The sequence below is a fragment of the Mustelus asterias genome, chromosome 8 (genome assembly GCF_964213995.1).
Source record: "Mustelus asterias chromosome 8, sMusAst1.hap1.1, whole genome shotgun sequence".
NCBI classification, from domain to species: Eukaryota; Metazoa; Chordata; class Chondrichthyes; order Carcharhiniformes; family Triakidae; genus Mustelus; species Mustelus asterias.
Window position 1 is genome coordinate 90264432 of NC_135808.1, and position 16630 is coordinate 90281061.

General features: G+C 42.9%; 1 protein-coding gene across 1 annotated transcript in view; it reads left to right on the plus strand.

The window, feature by feature from the left end:
* Window positions 1-15831, plus strand: part of cyp4t8 (cytochrome P450, family 4, subfamily T, polypeptide 8) — an 80942-nt gene extending 65111 nt beyond the window's left edge. The window contains exons 9-12 of the mRNA XM_078218475.1: window positions 1630-1763; window positions 9897-9961; window positions 11711-11793; window positions 13991-15831. Coding sequence (XP_078074601.1) covers window positions 1630-1763; window positions 9897-9961; window positions 11711-11793; window positions 13991-14159 — 451 coding nt within the window. The 3' untranslated portion in view covers window positions 14160-15831. The remainder of the gene's footprint in view (window positions 1-1629; window positions 1764-9896; window positions 9962-11710; window positions 11794-13990) is intronic.
* Window positions 15832-16630: the final 799 nt, after the last annotated feature.

Below are 16630 nucleotides of genomic sequence, written 5' to 3' on the forward strand. Positions count from 1 at the left end.
CTGCCCTATCCTGCCCAAGCTCCCAATCTCTCCTGATACATTCCCCCCATCCCCATGATTGTTACTCCAACTCTCCCACCTAACACCAACTCACAGAGTTTTCCAGTTCATAGAATCGTAGAATTCCTACAGTGCAGAAAGAGACCATTCGGCCCATTGAGCCTGCAATGAGAACAATCCCACCCAGGTCCTATCCCCATAAGCCCACATTGCCAGGGAGAACTCCAATAGCCCCAGCAATGGCGTTCTACTGCCGGCTTTCACATCTATCAATCTGGCCAGATACATGGCAGAAATACAGAGCAAAAAAGTTACAATGAAGTCCTCCCTATTCTTAACATTTCCAGGTCTCACCCCTTTAAATATGAAGATCAGCACCTAAAGATTTCAGCTGAGGAAGCTATTGTGCCTTTCCTGCCAAGTGAAGAGAGATCAAAGAAGGAAGTGGAAAACCAGGAGTTTTAGACTTCCCTGCTCTGAGTTCCACCATGCCCTCCTATCCACCTATGAGATCCTCCCAAACAACCCTCGCTGTGGACTTACCTGAGTATAATAACTCCAGGAGTCCGCTATCGAGGAATAGTGCTTTTATTGCATAAAATAAAAACTACAAGCCTGTGGTGAACACAATCGGGGGGATATTCTGGCTGTGCTCACCCCAAAACCAGAAACTCCCACCCAAGGTCAATGGACCTTTGCATGGTGCACCCCCCACTGGTCCGCTACAATTCCTGTGGAGGGCAAGACGGGAAAATTTCCCCCAATATGTCCCAACCAGGACTAAAAGATAATGGGCCCATTCAGGATCCTGCTTTATACAAGGCTCGGTATATGAACTCCACCTGGTTGGTTTAAGGCTAGCTATTTAAGTTTAAGTTTTTTTTTACATTTATCTTTCAGTGTCACAAGTAGGCTCATATTAACACTGCAATGAAATTACTGTGAAAATCCCCTAGTCGGCACACTCCGATGCCTGTTCAGGTACACAGAGGGAGAATTTAGTGTGGCCAGTGCACCTAACCAGCATGTCTTTCGGACTGTGGGAGGAAACCGGAGCACCCGGAGGAAACCCATGCTGACACGGGGAGCACATGCAGACTCCACACACAGTGACCCAACCTGGGAATCGAACCCAGGTCCCTGGCACTGTGAGGCAGCAATGCCAACCACTGTGCCACCATACCATCCCTATTAGCACAGTTGAACTATTGCAGAAGTGTGTAAACAAGGGGCCTATTGCTAGTTTTAGGGCCTCTCACTGAATTTCAGTGTAGTGGAGTGGAACAGGAGCCAGGCCTGCTCCACTTGGGATTTTCAAACAGTCACTTGACAGCTGCTGCCAAAGGAAATCATTACAATGGGATCAGAAAGAGCTGCAGTGCTTCTCTGACTGACTGCAGTATGCTGATTGCAAGCGGCACTGAATCCATTTATTAAAATGGAAAAGCGAGAGTCAGCAGCTTTCTGAATTAATATTAATGGGCTGCAATTTTGGACCAACATTGAACCTCTCAGTTTGATGGCATGTTACGATCTTATCGCGTGCTGACAAATTTATACCTCTCTGCTCTTCAGTATTTACACACACATCTACATTTTACTAAGTCACATCCTTCTGTTCTTTGACAGGGAAATGCTCAGTAAGATGCCTTACATTACCATGTGCATAAAGGAGTCTCTGCGACTATGCCCCCCTGTCCCAGGAATATCCAGGAGGCTGACCAAACCACTCACTTTCTTTGATGGGAGGACGGTGCCCGAAGGTTTCATTTATAAGTACATTTTTGATATTAGAGAATTATTAGTAAACTCTGATGTTATGGACAGGAGGTTGGAACTTTGAGCTTAGCTTCACGGGTGGATTCTATATCTTATCATTGTCAGGTCTTCTCTACCTTTGTAACTTGTGTTATCCGTCATTCTGTTAGATATTAAATGGGGTAATAGGCTGCCTCCATCACTCTTAAATTATAGACAATCAGTGAGTTCCTGAGGCAGTAGGAGGGCCCTCAGCACTGGATGGCAGCCCAGCGGTTTTCAAAATTAATTTTACGGGATGTGAATGTTGCTGGCTGGGCCAGCATTTATTGCCCACCCCTAACTGCCCTCCATTTCAGAGGGCATTTGAGAGTCAGGCCAGGACAGGTAAAGATGGTAGATTTCCTTCCCTAAAGGATATTCGTGAACCAGATGGATTTTTATGACAATCAACAATGGTTTCATGGTCATCATTAGACTTTTAATTTCAAACTTTTATTGAATTCACCATCTCCATGGTGGGGTTTGAACTCGAGTCCCCAGAGCATTATCCTGGATCTCTGGATTTCTAGTCCAGCAACTGCCACTGCCTCCCCTTGATTGAGGCTGATGTTGCTCTGGACCACCATCCTACTTGCCACTAGGAGGCCACCTACAAGCTGCTGTGGGCTTCCAACTCAGTAGTGGGCTAGACCAGGCCAGGGAGATCCGTTGACATTGGTAACTTTCCCACAATTTGATTCCTTAATTAGTTACCCAACACTGCCAGGCAAGTGGCGCTGCAGCTTTAACCCTACCTCCTGACTCGGTGGGGGGGATGAGCGTGGGGCATGGGGGGACAGGGGTTCTAGAACAAGGGGTCAGAGCCTCAGGATATGGGGTGGGCAATTACAGATTGAGATGTGGAGAGATTTCTTCACTCAGAGAGTGATGAACCTGTAGAATTCTCTACCACAGAAGGCTGTGGAAGTTAAGTCACCGAATATATTTAAGAAGGAAATAGATAGATTTCTAGACTGTAGAAATCTATCTAGATGTCAAGGAGCATGGGGAAGAGTGGGGAGTATGTTGTTGAGATAGAGGATCAGCCGTGATCATATTGAATAGCAGAGCAAGCTAGAGGAGCCAAATGGCCTACTCCTGCTCCTATTTTCTATGTTTCTATCTTTCTGTGATCACTTGGAGGTGGAAATATGTTGGGGAGCTGGTGGGATGCACAAGGTTCAGATTTTGCTCCAAGCTCTTCTCTGTGAGGCAGGGCAGATTCTTCCCGTGGTGTTGGATTCAAGAATTTTTCATATGCTTAAGTGTATAATAATTTTCACTGTCCTGTTGAGTAGGCCTCACTGGAGAACTTATGAACATACAAAATAGGAGCCGAAGTAGGCCATTCGGCCCCTCAAGCCTGCTTCGCCATTTGATAAGATGATGGCTGATCTCTTTCTGTTTCAAGTTTTACCTTCCCACCTACTCCTTGATAACCTTTGATTCCCTGGTCTAACAAGAATCTATTTACCAACAGATTGCTGAATGCTGACCAACTGTTTTTTTTCGTGCTTATGCTTCTGGTAGGTTTGCAAACAAAGAACTAATAGGTGTTCTGGTTAAGTGGTTGCTTGTGCTCACAGAGTATGGATAATGCTCCCGTCAAACACAGTTAATGCTATGTCAATACATTGTGTTAAAAATAAACATGGTATAAGGAAAACATTAGATATGGATGTCCATCAAGAGCTGCTGTGATTCTCTAGGGAAAGCAACTGGCCAATTTGGAACATCGGTCATTAGTTTTATTTGATGCCCTCAGCTACCTTTGTGTACATGGAGAAATTTCACCAAGTTAGTGATTCTGGCAGCTTAAACTGGGGTTATTCACCACCATGAAGAAATTGAACCATTCGTACTATCCTGTAGAAATCATAGAAATCCTACAGTGCAGAAGGAGGCCATTCGGCCCATCGAGTCTGCACCGACCACAATCCCACCCAGGCCCTACCCCCACATATTTACCCACTAATCCCTCTAACCTACGCATCCCAGGACTCTAAGGGGCAATTTTTAACCTGGCCAATCAACCTAACCCACACATCTTTGGACTGTGGGAGGAAACCGGAGCACCCGGAGAAAACCCACGCAGACACGAGGAGAATGTGCAAACTCCACACAGACAGTGACCCGAGCCGGGAATCGAACCTGGGATCCTGGAGCTGTGAAGCAGCAGTACTCTGTTCCCCTAACATGGGCAGAGTATATGATAATGAAAATTATATCTGGGCGGCACAGTAGTTAGCACTGCTGCCTCACAGCACCAGGGACCCAGATTCAATTCCCGGTTTGGGCACTGTCCGTGCGGAGTCTAGACTTTCTCCTTGTGTCTGCATGGGTTTCCTCTGGATGCTCCGGTTTCCTCCCATAGTCCAAAGATATTAGGTGGATTGGCCATGCTAAATTGCCCCTTCGTGCCAGGGGGACTAGCTAGGGTAAATGCATGGGGTTATGGGGATAACGCCTGAGTGGGATTGTGGTCGGCACAGACTTGATGGGCTGAATGGCCTCCTGCACTGTAGGGATTCTATGATACTTGGTTTGCTGTCAGTTTATTTCATAGAATCATAGAATCCCTACAGTGCAGAAGGAGGCCATTCAGCCCACTGAGCGTGCACTGACAACAATCCCACACGGGGCCCTATCCCCGTAACCCCACATATTAACCCTGCTAATCCCCCTAACACTAATGCTGGAATTCTACCGCCCTGCCCGCCACGGAATCAGAGCGAGCAAGGGGCGGACAATGGAAATGTCCATTGACCTCGGGCGGGATTTTCCAGTCTCGGGTTGAGTGAGGCTGTAAAATTCCACCCGAAGGATCAATTTAGCATGACCAATCAATCTAACCCGCACATCTTTAAATGAAAGCATTCCTGCTTTAAGTTCTTAACTGCAGAATTAATCATTGCTCTTCATTCAGCAAGGAAATGGATTGTAGTTCAGTCCAATTCAGAAACCTATGGGTAGAATTTAGTTGTAGGCCTGGAACATTCCTGCCAGAAGAAAGCCCAAGCCATTTTCAGGCTGGTATGCCATGTATATCATTGGACCCTGATTTACAATCAGCAATGAGCTCGGTGTCTATGCTGCCCAGTGGAAGACACCGGTAAATATGCCAGCGGAACAGTAATGGAGAGGTTGAATATTGGTACCCGCTGTCAAGCAGTGCCAGGTCACATTGTTAAATCCAGAATAATTTTCTTCTAGTCTACCCCAGTATGTACCTTGGTCTAACTTCTAAGGAATGTGCTCCAATCTACCATTGTGACATTTTCCTGTTAGAGGGAGAATGCTATTTTAGAACTGAATCAACAGTCTTATGCCATGGCCTCTTGTCTTTGGAATTGGAAGAATTGGCCAGCAGATTTTGTGGCTATAAGTTCAACCTCAAAGTATGGACAAGTTGAATATTATAATTTAAAAACAATCTGAAACTTGCCCCCAGCCCCATCTCTTGCGGTATTAACATAAGTAGGATGTGGACAATCATAGAAACATAGAAACTAGAAGCAGGGGTAGGCCATTCAGCCCTTCAAGCCTGCTCCACCATTCATATTGATCATGGCTGATCATCAAATTCAATATCCTGATCCACCACTTTCCCCCAGATCCTTTGATTGTTTTAACCTTGAGAGCTATATCTAATTTCTTCTTGAAATCAGATAACATTTTGGCCTCAACTACATTCTGGGGTAGTGAATTCCACACATTCACCATCCTCTGGGTGAAGAAATTTCTCCTCACCTCAGTTCTAAAAGGTTTACGCCTTATCCTCAAACTATGACCCCTAGTTCTGGATTCCCCCACCATTGGGAACATTCTTTCTGAATCTACCCTGTCTAGCCCTGTTAGAATTTTATAAGTTTCTATAAGATCCCCTCTCACTCTTCTAAACTCCAGTGAATATAATCCTAACCGACTTAGTCCTCCTCATATGACAGACCTGCCATCCCAGGAATCAGCCTGGTAAACCTTCACTGTACTCGCTCTATGGCAAGGACATCCTTCCTTGGATAAGGACCAAAACTGCACACAATACTCCAGGTGTGTCACCAACGTCCTATACAATTGCAGCAAAACATCCTTATCCCTATACTCAAATCCTCTCGCTATGGAGGCCAACATACCATTTACCTTCTTTACTGCCTGCTGTACCTGCATGCTTACTTTCAACGATTGATGCACGAGGACTCAAAGGTCTTGCTTACGATCTACTTCGCTCAATTTATACCCATTCAAGTAATAATCCATCTTCCTATTATTGCTACCAAAGTCGATAACCTCACACTTATCCATATTATACTGCATCTGCCATGCATATGCCCATACACTCAGCCTGTCCAAATCACACTGAAGCATCTCTGCATCCTCCTCACAGCTCACCCTCCCAACTTTGTGTCATCTGCAAATTTGGAGATGATACATTCAGTTCCCTCTTCCAAATCATTAATGTATAATGTGAACAGTTGGGGTCCGAGCACAGATCCCTGCAAAACCTCACTAGTTACTGACTGCCAATCAGAAATAGACCCATTTATGTCAACTCTTTACTTCCTATCTGCTAACCAGCTTTCTATCCATCTCAAGACATTACCTGCAATCCCATGTGCTTTAACTTTACAAAGTAGTATGTGATGTGAGACCTTGTCGAAAGCCTTCTGAAAGTCTAAAGAAACCACATCCACTGGTTCTCCTCAGTCAACTCTACTAGTTATAACCTCAAAGAATTCCAATACATTTGTCAAGCATGATTTCTCTTCTGTAAATCCATGCTAACTTTGGCTGATTATACCACTGCCTTCCAAATGTTGAGTTATGAAATCCTTGATAATGGATTCTAGAAACTTCCCCAGTACCAGCGTCAGGCTCACTGGTCTATAGTTCCCTGTTTTCTCTGTACCTCACTTTTTGAATAGCGGGCTTACATTAGCTAGCCTCCAATCTGTAGGAACCAGTCCGGAGTCCAAAGAATTTTGGAAAATATCCACCAATGGATCTACAATTTCCAGGGCCACTTCCTTAAGTACTTTGGGATGAAGATCATCAGGACCTGGAGATTTATCCACCTTCAATCCCATCAATTTCCCCAAAACCATTTCTCTACTAATGCTGATTTCCTTCAGCTCCTCACTAAAACTTGTTTCTCTCAGAACTTCTGGTACAATATTCATGTCTTCCTTTATAAAGACTGGAAGCAAAGTATAAATTTGATTCATCGGCCATTTCTTTATTCCCCGTTATGAATTCCCCCGTTTTTGTCTGTAAAGGGACCTACATTTGTTTTTGTCAATCTTTTTGTCTTTATACTCCCAGGAAGCAAGTTAGACATTTAAATATTACAAAAGGCTCTATGCTTCATAGTTAATCTTTCTTCCATGTTTAACTCTGAGCAGTTGGATTTACTGGACCCTAGGAATCCCACGCAGCCGAAGGGAAGTGAGTATTACTTTGTAGAGGAAGTAGATGACTTTGTAGCACGGCTTGTGAGCTAGGAGGAGCAGTAATGCTTCCTCCCTGTCTACCAAGCTTACCTGCTTCCCTTCCTGGCATCGAATCTCCTCACCCCAGATCTAAAGACCACACATCCCAGAATCGACCTACTGAGAAGAGAGATTGGTACTGAATCTTGCTTAAGCCACTGAGGTGAAGAAGAAAAATCTAACCCCCCCTGCTATCCAACACAAACATTTTTTTAAAAATTATTCAGAGTGCAGCAGAAAGAGTTCTCCTCAATGTGGAACAAAAATCTTCCTGTGTTTTTCTTAATCACTTTTGAAATTGTAGATTAAAGGATCGATTCTAATTGTTAATATACTAATCAGATACTGTGTGCATCGTCACAGGAAGTGATTAAACGTGATGTGTTTCAAACAGCTCATGCATTAATTGCTTCTGCAGACTGTATTAGTCAAACAATATCTAAAATATTACACTAATGAGGACTTAATTAGGATTACCTTTACGTACCTATGACTCCTTTTGCATCTAAAAACAGGGCGGGAGCACTTTTATCAGATAAAAGGGCTGACTTGCCATTAGTAGTCTGCTTGTTCGGACTTTGGAATGGACTTTGATTTGTCTGGAAAGCAGAGGTAGTTTTAAGGGATCTGTATTTGTATTGTTAAACATTCGAAATGAGGTACTATTTTAAGTGGGTTTATTTAGTGTTGCTGTGTGAGGTAGGGTAAACCTAGAGCTACATACATGCTAGACACAGGTGTTTGTATGTGTGGAGGTTTGGCTTTATTTTGAACTGTGCTTCTATTGTTCTTAGAGATGGTTACAGCATGAAAAGCAAACAAGCTTGGAGAAGCATAACATTATTGCTTCGTAACCAGGGGCATCTTTAGTGTAGGAAGGCTTTTTGAATGTTGGAAGTTGATTTTGGAAGGCTAAAGAAGGAACATCTCCGACAGCCTTTTGAAGCAAGATACTGGTTATGGAAGTCAAAGTCAGGCCCGTGAAGAGAAGAGCTAATGAGGTTAGCTACTGACAAGCCACATATCTGAAGCAATCATAAGGCCAATTCTGGCCACCACACTTCCAGAAGGACGTGGAGGCTTGGAGGGAGTACAGAAAAGGTTTACCAGGGATGTTGTCCGATATGGAGGCTATTAGCTATGAGGAGAGATTGAATAAACTGAGATTGTTCTCACTGGAAAGACAGAGGCTGAGGGGCGACCTGATAGAAGTTTATAAAATTATGAGGGGTATAGATAAGGTGAACAGTTGGAAGCTTTTTCCCCAGGGCAGAAATGACAATTACAAGGGGGCACATGTTCAAGGTAAGGGGGGAAAGGTTCAGTAGAGATGTGCAGGGGAAGTTTTTTTACACAGAAGGTGGTGAGGGCTTGGAATGCATTGCCAAGCGAGATGGTTGAGGCAGACACGTTAGCGAGATTTAAGACTTATCTGGATAGACACATGAACAGGCAGGGTATAGAAGGATACAGGCGGTTGGTCTAGATAGGACAATGTGATCAGCACAGCTTGGACGGCTGAAGGGCCTGTTCCTGTGCTGTACTGTTCTTTGTTTTTTGTTTGTTGTCCTTATTTCCAGGACAATAGTATTCTGTTGAGGACTGAGTACCTGAGTTTGTGTACAAGTATTTAAGGTAAAGGCAGCCTGAAAGGAGGTGATGACATAGTGGTATTGTTACTGGAGTACTAATTCAGAAACGCAAGGCCATGTTCTGGAGACACAGGTTCAAATCCTGCCACTGCAGATAGTAAAATTTGAATTCAATTTTTTTTAAAAACCTGTAATTAGAAGTCTAACGGTGTCCATGAAACCATTGTCCATTGTAGAAACCTATTTGGTTTGCTAACGAACTTTAGGGAAGGAAATCTGCCATCCTTACCCAGTCTGGCCGACATATGACTCCAGACCCACAGCAATGTGGTTGACTCTTAACTCAAGAGCAAGTTTAAGTTTATTTATTAGTGTTACAAGTAGGCTTACATTACACTGCAATGAGGTTACTGTGAAAATCCCCTCGTTGCCACACTCCGGCGCCTGTTCAGGTACACTGAGGGAGAATGCAGCATTGCCATTGCACCTAACTAGCATGTCTTTTGGACTTTGGGAGGAAACCGGAGTACCCAGAGGAAACCCAGTTGAGGATGGGCAATACATGCTATCCCAGCCAGTGACGCCCACGTCCACGAACGTATAAAAAAAAACCTCTTTTCTCTATCCACTGTTACTGTGTGAATCTGAGGAGTGGAAAGTGGCAAACACTCCTTTTTTTCTGGGTTTTAGAAGTATAAAATAAACTAACTTTCGGAGTTAATCCTAACTCGAGTTTGCTGTTTGCTGTGGATTATTAACACAATTGGATCTCAAATAACAAGGGATTGGGAACACAAGCCACCGCTTCACTCATTCTTTAAAAAAAACTAATTCAAACTCTTGCTGCTTACAGACAGGTGGCAAGAGGAAATCAGTACAGTTTGAACTGTTCCCCTCCTGTCCATAACACAGGAAGGTAGGAAAATGATGTACGCCACAGAAGCTTTTACAAACCAGAAGGAAGCAGCATAGTTGTGAGACAGTTGACAGTTACTAATGTTCATCTGTATTTTTGCAGGTTGTCTGGTAGGTGTAAGTATCTACTGTATTCACAGGAATCCTATGATCTGGGATAATCCAGAGGTAACTTTCATCTCCATGACTAGAGTATGAATTGTTCACACCACTACATTAATAATATGCAACCTTTGCTTTCATATGCAAAGGTTATGCAATAATACTATTGAATTGACCATATCATTTCTAAGTAATGGCAAGTTTGAAAGTTAAATATAGATGTATTGCTAAAAATATCTATTGGATATATTTATATTCTTTTGGTTCATTTATTATGATGTCACATATTTTGGGGATACATCACGCATAAAGATGGTATGTTTAATGTAATGATATGTATATCTTAACTTCATGATGTTAAAAAAAACCATAGGATAGTAGACGGTGCTGCTTAAATATTTTAATATCCAGCACCATACTTAAAAGCAAAGAGCTGTAGAAGGAAGATAGCAAATACAAAAATGTAGTTCTATTAAAGTAGGCTTATGGTTTGATTCAGCAGATGTGCTTCAATAGACCTTTTCATAGAATTCCTGCAGTGCGGAAGAGGTCATTCGGCCCATCAAGTCTGCACCAATTCTCTGACAGAATATGTTGCCCAGGCCCTCTCCCCCGACCTATCCTCACAGGCCCACACATTTCCAAGGGCTAATCCGCCTAACCTACACATCTTGGGACACTAAGGGGCAATTTACCAAGGCCAATCCACCTAACCTGCACATCTTTGGACTATGGGAGGAAACCAGAGCACCCAGAGGAAACCCGCACAGACACAAGGAGAACTCCACACTGATAGTCACCCAAGCCTGGAATTGAACATGGGTCCCTGAAGCTGTAAGGCAGCAGTGCTAACCACTGTGCCACCGTGCCGTCCTAGCAGCATTACAGAATGCTGGGTACAACCTCTTCCTCCCTCTAGTTCCCTCTGGAGGCCTTGGACTTCTACCACTACCAACTCCAGTAACGTCTAACTCTCTGGTCGTTTACTCTGCTTTATCTTTCTCTTCCACTTCTCTAATCTCGCATGCTCTTCCACATTCCAGCTCAATTTCTCCCACCCCGCACTCCTCCTTTAACTCTATATTCCTTCAACCTACTACTCCACTCCTCATCTACTCCACTCCTCCAGCATGAGTTCTTCCCTGATCTTGTAGCAGTTATTGGCAAGCCTTCTAACATTGCTCAACTTGAAGATTGAACTCAGCCTGGACTGTCCAGATGTCGTGCCAGGGCAGATTGACTCATATAATGAAGTGTGTCCTCACTTAGTGCAAGCTAATTAATGTGAAGCTATTGACATGGAATTAACCTCACCCATGATTCGGATACTGAGTTGCATGGCTCCTGTCTTTGGAGATGAATTCCAAGTTCAGTTTCTGTCTGAATATTATTAATTTCTATCTGAATCAATAACTAGTTAGACCACGGTAAGTAGTCTCATAACACCAGGTTTAAGTACAACAGGTTTATTTGGTAGCACGAGCTTTAGAGCGTTGCCCCTTCATCAGGTATGGGGCAATGCTCCGAAAGCTCGTGCTACTAAATAAACCTGTTGTACTTTAACCTGGTGTTGTGAGACAACTTACTGTGCCTACCCCAGTCCAACGCCGGCAACTCCACACCATTGTTAGACCACAACTGATGTTATAGTAACGTCGCTAGTGTAATTCTCGTTTAAACCAGTACTGACAAATGAACTCTTTACAAACCTGATTTACAATTACCTAGCAACTGTCAATGTCTGTATGCATTTCAAATCTCATGAAGAATGTCGTTCTGAACAATACAGTTTAATAATACCTTGTTCTTTTTTAGGTGTTTGACCCTTTAAGATTTTCCCCTGAAAATTCAGCAAACAGACACACGCATGCCTTCATACCTTTCTCTGCTGGACCAAGGTAGCAAAATATTTCAAATATTAGTAAAATAGAACTGCTAATTGTCAATGTAGTGTTATCCTTGAGCAAATTAACTTCCCTGTAAAGGCCTGGCTCAAATTTATCAAATGGATGGATTCCAGTTTACTGGGACAGTTCCAAATTCTTTGTTAATCTTGACTCACACTTGATATTGGGAGTCATTGCACAAAGATCAGTTTCAAGGGAAAATAAAAATGTACCGTGTACAATGGCCTGTCTGTTTTGAGAGCTAACACCTCCCACAGTAGGATCCATTGTTTCAAATTGTAGGTCCCCATAATAGTTGCAAAATTACATTTCCACTGTGTCTTTCTTGTGACTCCAATCTTTGGGCAGAATTTTATGAAAAAAATTCAAAGTGTGAACGAGCATGAAAACGGAAGAGAATCACACTGATTTTTTGAGTGAGCTCCCAGATGCAATCGTATGGCACTTAGTAAAAAAAAAAGCCCAAATGCGATTCTCACCAGTAGAGGGAGGGCAGAAACTAATATTGCCAGTGGAGCCGGTTGCTGACCTCTTGGGGCGCCATTGCACAAGAGCCCTGATCTCCCAGTGTACTGGGACATCTCCTGTAACCACCCACCCCGCCCCACCCCTCCCACAGACATCGGGACCTGCTGCCAATCACTTCCTGTGCTGGTCTCTGCCCCCCGCCCCCCCCCCCCCCCCAATCTCCACAGACATCACCACTCCTCTGATGGCCAACCCCAATCATCAACCCTCCCTCTGCAGAGTTCCCCCTTCCCTTCCCCCCTACAGAGCTCCACTCACCCTGCCTTCCTCCAATCATGGCGCCACCCCTTCTCAGGCCCCATCCCCTTGGCACTGCCCGTGGCACTGTCAGGGTACCCAGTGGGCAGCGCCAGGGTGCCTGCGGGCACTGCCCGGCCCTGCCCCCGAAAACCCAGAGGGCTTCAATGAGCTCCTGTCCCACCAGTGAGGCCAACATGTCTGGTGTCCATTGGTGAAGGCCTGACATGATCCTCATCGGTGAGGATCTTGACTGGTGAGGGGAGTAAGTACAAGTGAGCCCAGGCAATAGAGTCCAAGACTCACTAATGACATTTTAATAATGTCATGAATATTGAAATTGGCTTCATGCCCTTTCTGGTCATGAAGCCGATTTCGCTGGCAAATCAGTGCCAGTAAGAGAACAAGAGGTGAAAAACCAGGCACAGTCCTGATTTTTCACCTCACCCTATCTTACTGACTCACCACATTGATCGACTGGTGTGACAAGTTGGTAAAATCATGGTCTTTATTTTTTACCTCAGAGTGTTGCCAACTATGCAGTCGGAACATGTGTGTGGGGGAGAGGGGGTGGTTATTCTGGACAGAAAGGAATGAAAACTTCTGATAACGTTACATGAACTGTGTGGTACTAAAATTAAGTTCACTGTCTTCATGACGGTTGCCAGAAATTTCTTGTGATGCAGATTGCTTTATCTATAACTAATATACTGTATTTTCTAAACAATCATAGTACACTCTCAAATTCTAAGAGACATTTGACATTCGAGACACTTAGAACTTGAGGAATTGTGCATATATGACTGTAACACTTCATTCTGGATGCTCTCCTTTCCTTTCCTATATACGGTATGTTTTGTCTGTATAGCGTGCCAGAAACAATACTTTTCGCTGTATCCTAATACATGTGACAATAATACATGAAATCAAATAAGAATTGAAGCTGGAGTTCTGGGGGGTGATCATAGTTTCATAGGATGAGGTTAGAAAAATAAAAGGGATTTTATTGAATGGCTTCATGATAGTAAACATTGTACCCGTTTCTTCCAGGTCTCCTTTTTTTGTGTTTTATGCTATGAAACTGTTATTGAGAGGCAATTGAGAGCCGAGGCTTGTTATGAAATTCCTCTCCAACAATGTTATAAATAACAACATTGAATTGTTGCTAGCACCCCATATTTATGCATTAACTGAGCAGAACTTCATATAATTGACAAGATCAATTTACACAAGTGTCATCTCTCAATCTGCATTTGGCAGTTTTAAAGTGTAAAACAAAGGAATAGACAAGCCACTATTAAACATATAGGTACCATCCCATTCATAAGGAGTACACAGTGACCCAATAACATATATTACTGGTTTAAATGATTTTTCATGGTGCTGGATTCAAAACCTGCCTCCTGTTTCACTTTTATTGCAGGAACTGCATTGGTCAGCACTTTGCCATGAACGAAATGAAGGTGGCTGTCGCGATGATTCTTCATCGATTTGAACTGGAAATTGATGAATTGAAACCACCATTAAAAATACCTCAGCTAGTCCTTCGATCCAAAAATGGAATACACCTGAAGATTAAAAAGCTGCATTAACACTAGCAGCAAGAATTTGGAAAAAAATTAAGTAAAGTAATAACTTCAAAGTCAGGCAGATCAATCAGTAAGCGAGACAATTGTAGTAAAATTAATGTGACAGCAAAGGGCATTAAAAACCTGGAATACCTGCATAGAAGGTGTTTATTACCCAGTATAATTTCATAAACATACTTATGTTGGAATCTCAGTACGTGTTCAAATCATCTCCGAAAATGTACGCTTATAACCATTATTTGATTCCTGAATCATTATATTTCTGCCTTGCATATCATATATCTCATGTAATATCTGGTGATCATTATGGATAGCTTTATTTTGTTTCCATCTACAGCTGTTGATGGTGAATATTTTGGTTTACTTGATAGCCAGACAGCTTCATACTATCAATGCGTGATGATATCTACACTCAACGATTAACTACTGTGCTGTAATTATTTCAAAGTAAACAAGCGAGATTCGTAGACTATTGGGAGGCAACAGCACCTCTTAATTATCACTTGAGTTAATTAACAACCACAGGCCACAGAGTTTGAACAGGGTTACAAACAGAAATTGATTGTTTGAATCATTCCATTTCATTAGAAATTCAAAAAGGGTACAACTGAATCCAACCATTATTAGAGAAAGAGGATGAGAAGAATATTTATCTAACATTACTCCGAGCAAATTTTTTTTTCTATTGCAGCTGTTCACTTTTTCCAATATTGACTGAATGTACAAAAGGATGTGCCATACATCATGGACGGATGGGAACAGAGTCAAAGTGGTTTTAGGCCTTGTTCATCCATGTAACTCAATCTGTAATGACACTTTGCAAATTGTTCCATTGTGGGAGATATTGGCATTGTGTTTCTTCCAATTGTTTGACACTAAATGAGTATCTGGGGGATGTAAGACATCCTCAGATAGTTCTCTGGGCTATAGTAAGGCCTGTGGTTCTAATATCATCCTTTCACCAGCTTCATTAGGTGCGCACAGTAAGAAGTCTCACAACACCAGGTTAAGGTCCAACAGGTTTATTTGGAATCACGAGCTTTCGGAGCGCTGCTCCATCCTCAGGTGAGTGTCAGATCAGTTCTCAGGTCAGGTTTGACTCACCTGAGGAAGGAGCAACACTCCGAAAGCTTGTTATTCCAAATAAACTTGTTGGACTTTAACCTGGTGTTGTGAGACTTCTTACTGTGCCCACCCCAGTCCAATGCCGACATCATTATGTGTGGTTCTGAATTTTGCCCTGGACTTTCTAATCTATTTTACTCCCAGTCTACCATACATCAGATAAATCCAGCCTCAGTGTAAAATTTAAACTAAAAGCTGGAGGGACGGTCTGTAACTTTTAAGTGCCAAAGGAATTACTTTTTCCTCAAAGATGGTAGCCCTTTAATTGTTATCTGTTAAAGGGCAAAGATGCTATTTTCAATTCAAAGCAATGCAAGTGATGGATTAGTTAAAGACTAAAATATCATATTTCTCTCGGAAGTGTAATATTACCAAAGCATTAGTAGCTCTTTGAAAAATAATATGACTTAGATAAATTGCAGTAGCATTTAACATTGAAAGCGCTTCTCTTCTACACATTTTCCCTTTAAAACTTGTAAAAGCAACTTAACGGTCAGAATTCTCCGGCCGTTCACACCAGCAGGATTCTCCAGTCCTGCCAGCAGCGCACCTCAGGCCGCGGGTTTCCTGCCGACAGCGCACCTCCGGCCGTAGATTTCCCACCAGCAAGAGGGTAACGTCAATGGGAATTCCCATTGACAGCAGTGAGACCAGAGAATCCCGCCGCTAGCAAACAGCACGCCACCTCCCACCAGCCGGAAACACGCAGCTGGGAAGCCGGAGAATCTCGCCCCATATCTTTAAATAGCTTCCAAACTTCTCTTGAAAAAGTTATTACAAAATTTTGCGCACTGCTCTTAATTTTATGATCTAAAGCTTCCAACTGTTGGGGTGCTGGACCAAAGGACGAATCTGTATGATGACAAAATAACTTTTAAAACAAATTATGCCTAACCGTTGTTAAGAATCCTATATAAGAAACAGCTTTCTGCCCCATGTAGTTTTAAATCTGCTGAAAAGTTGTTGGGGGGCCTGGAGCTGGCCAAATGGATCCATTCCAAAACAAGAATCTGGTTTTGGCTTGAAAACAAATGGTTTCAGCAACACCATTGAGAAATAATTACTTATTACAACACTTCATATTTTGGCAATTGAGCAAGTACATCAAAGAGCGGCGAGATGTTTTGTTACAAGTTGTCTGTTGCTTTGTACTTTTTGATTATTATTAATAAAGGAGTTAATTTCTTAATAATTTTGACATTGTACATTGACATGCGTGTTGTCTGTAGCCCTCTGCATCTGAGGCATAGCCATGATAGCGGCGAAGCCTGCAGCCCGGGCATCTTGTTGGGCCTGCCCAGCTCAAAATGGATGTAGTAGGATGCCCGGGCATTCAGGGTATCTGTGAC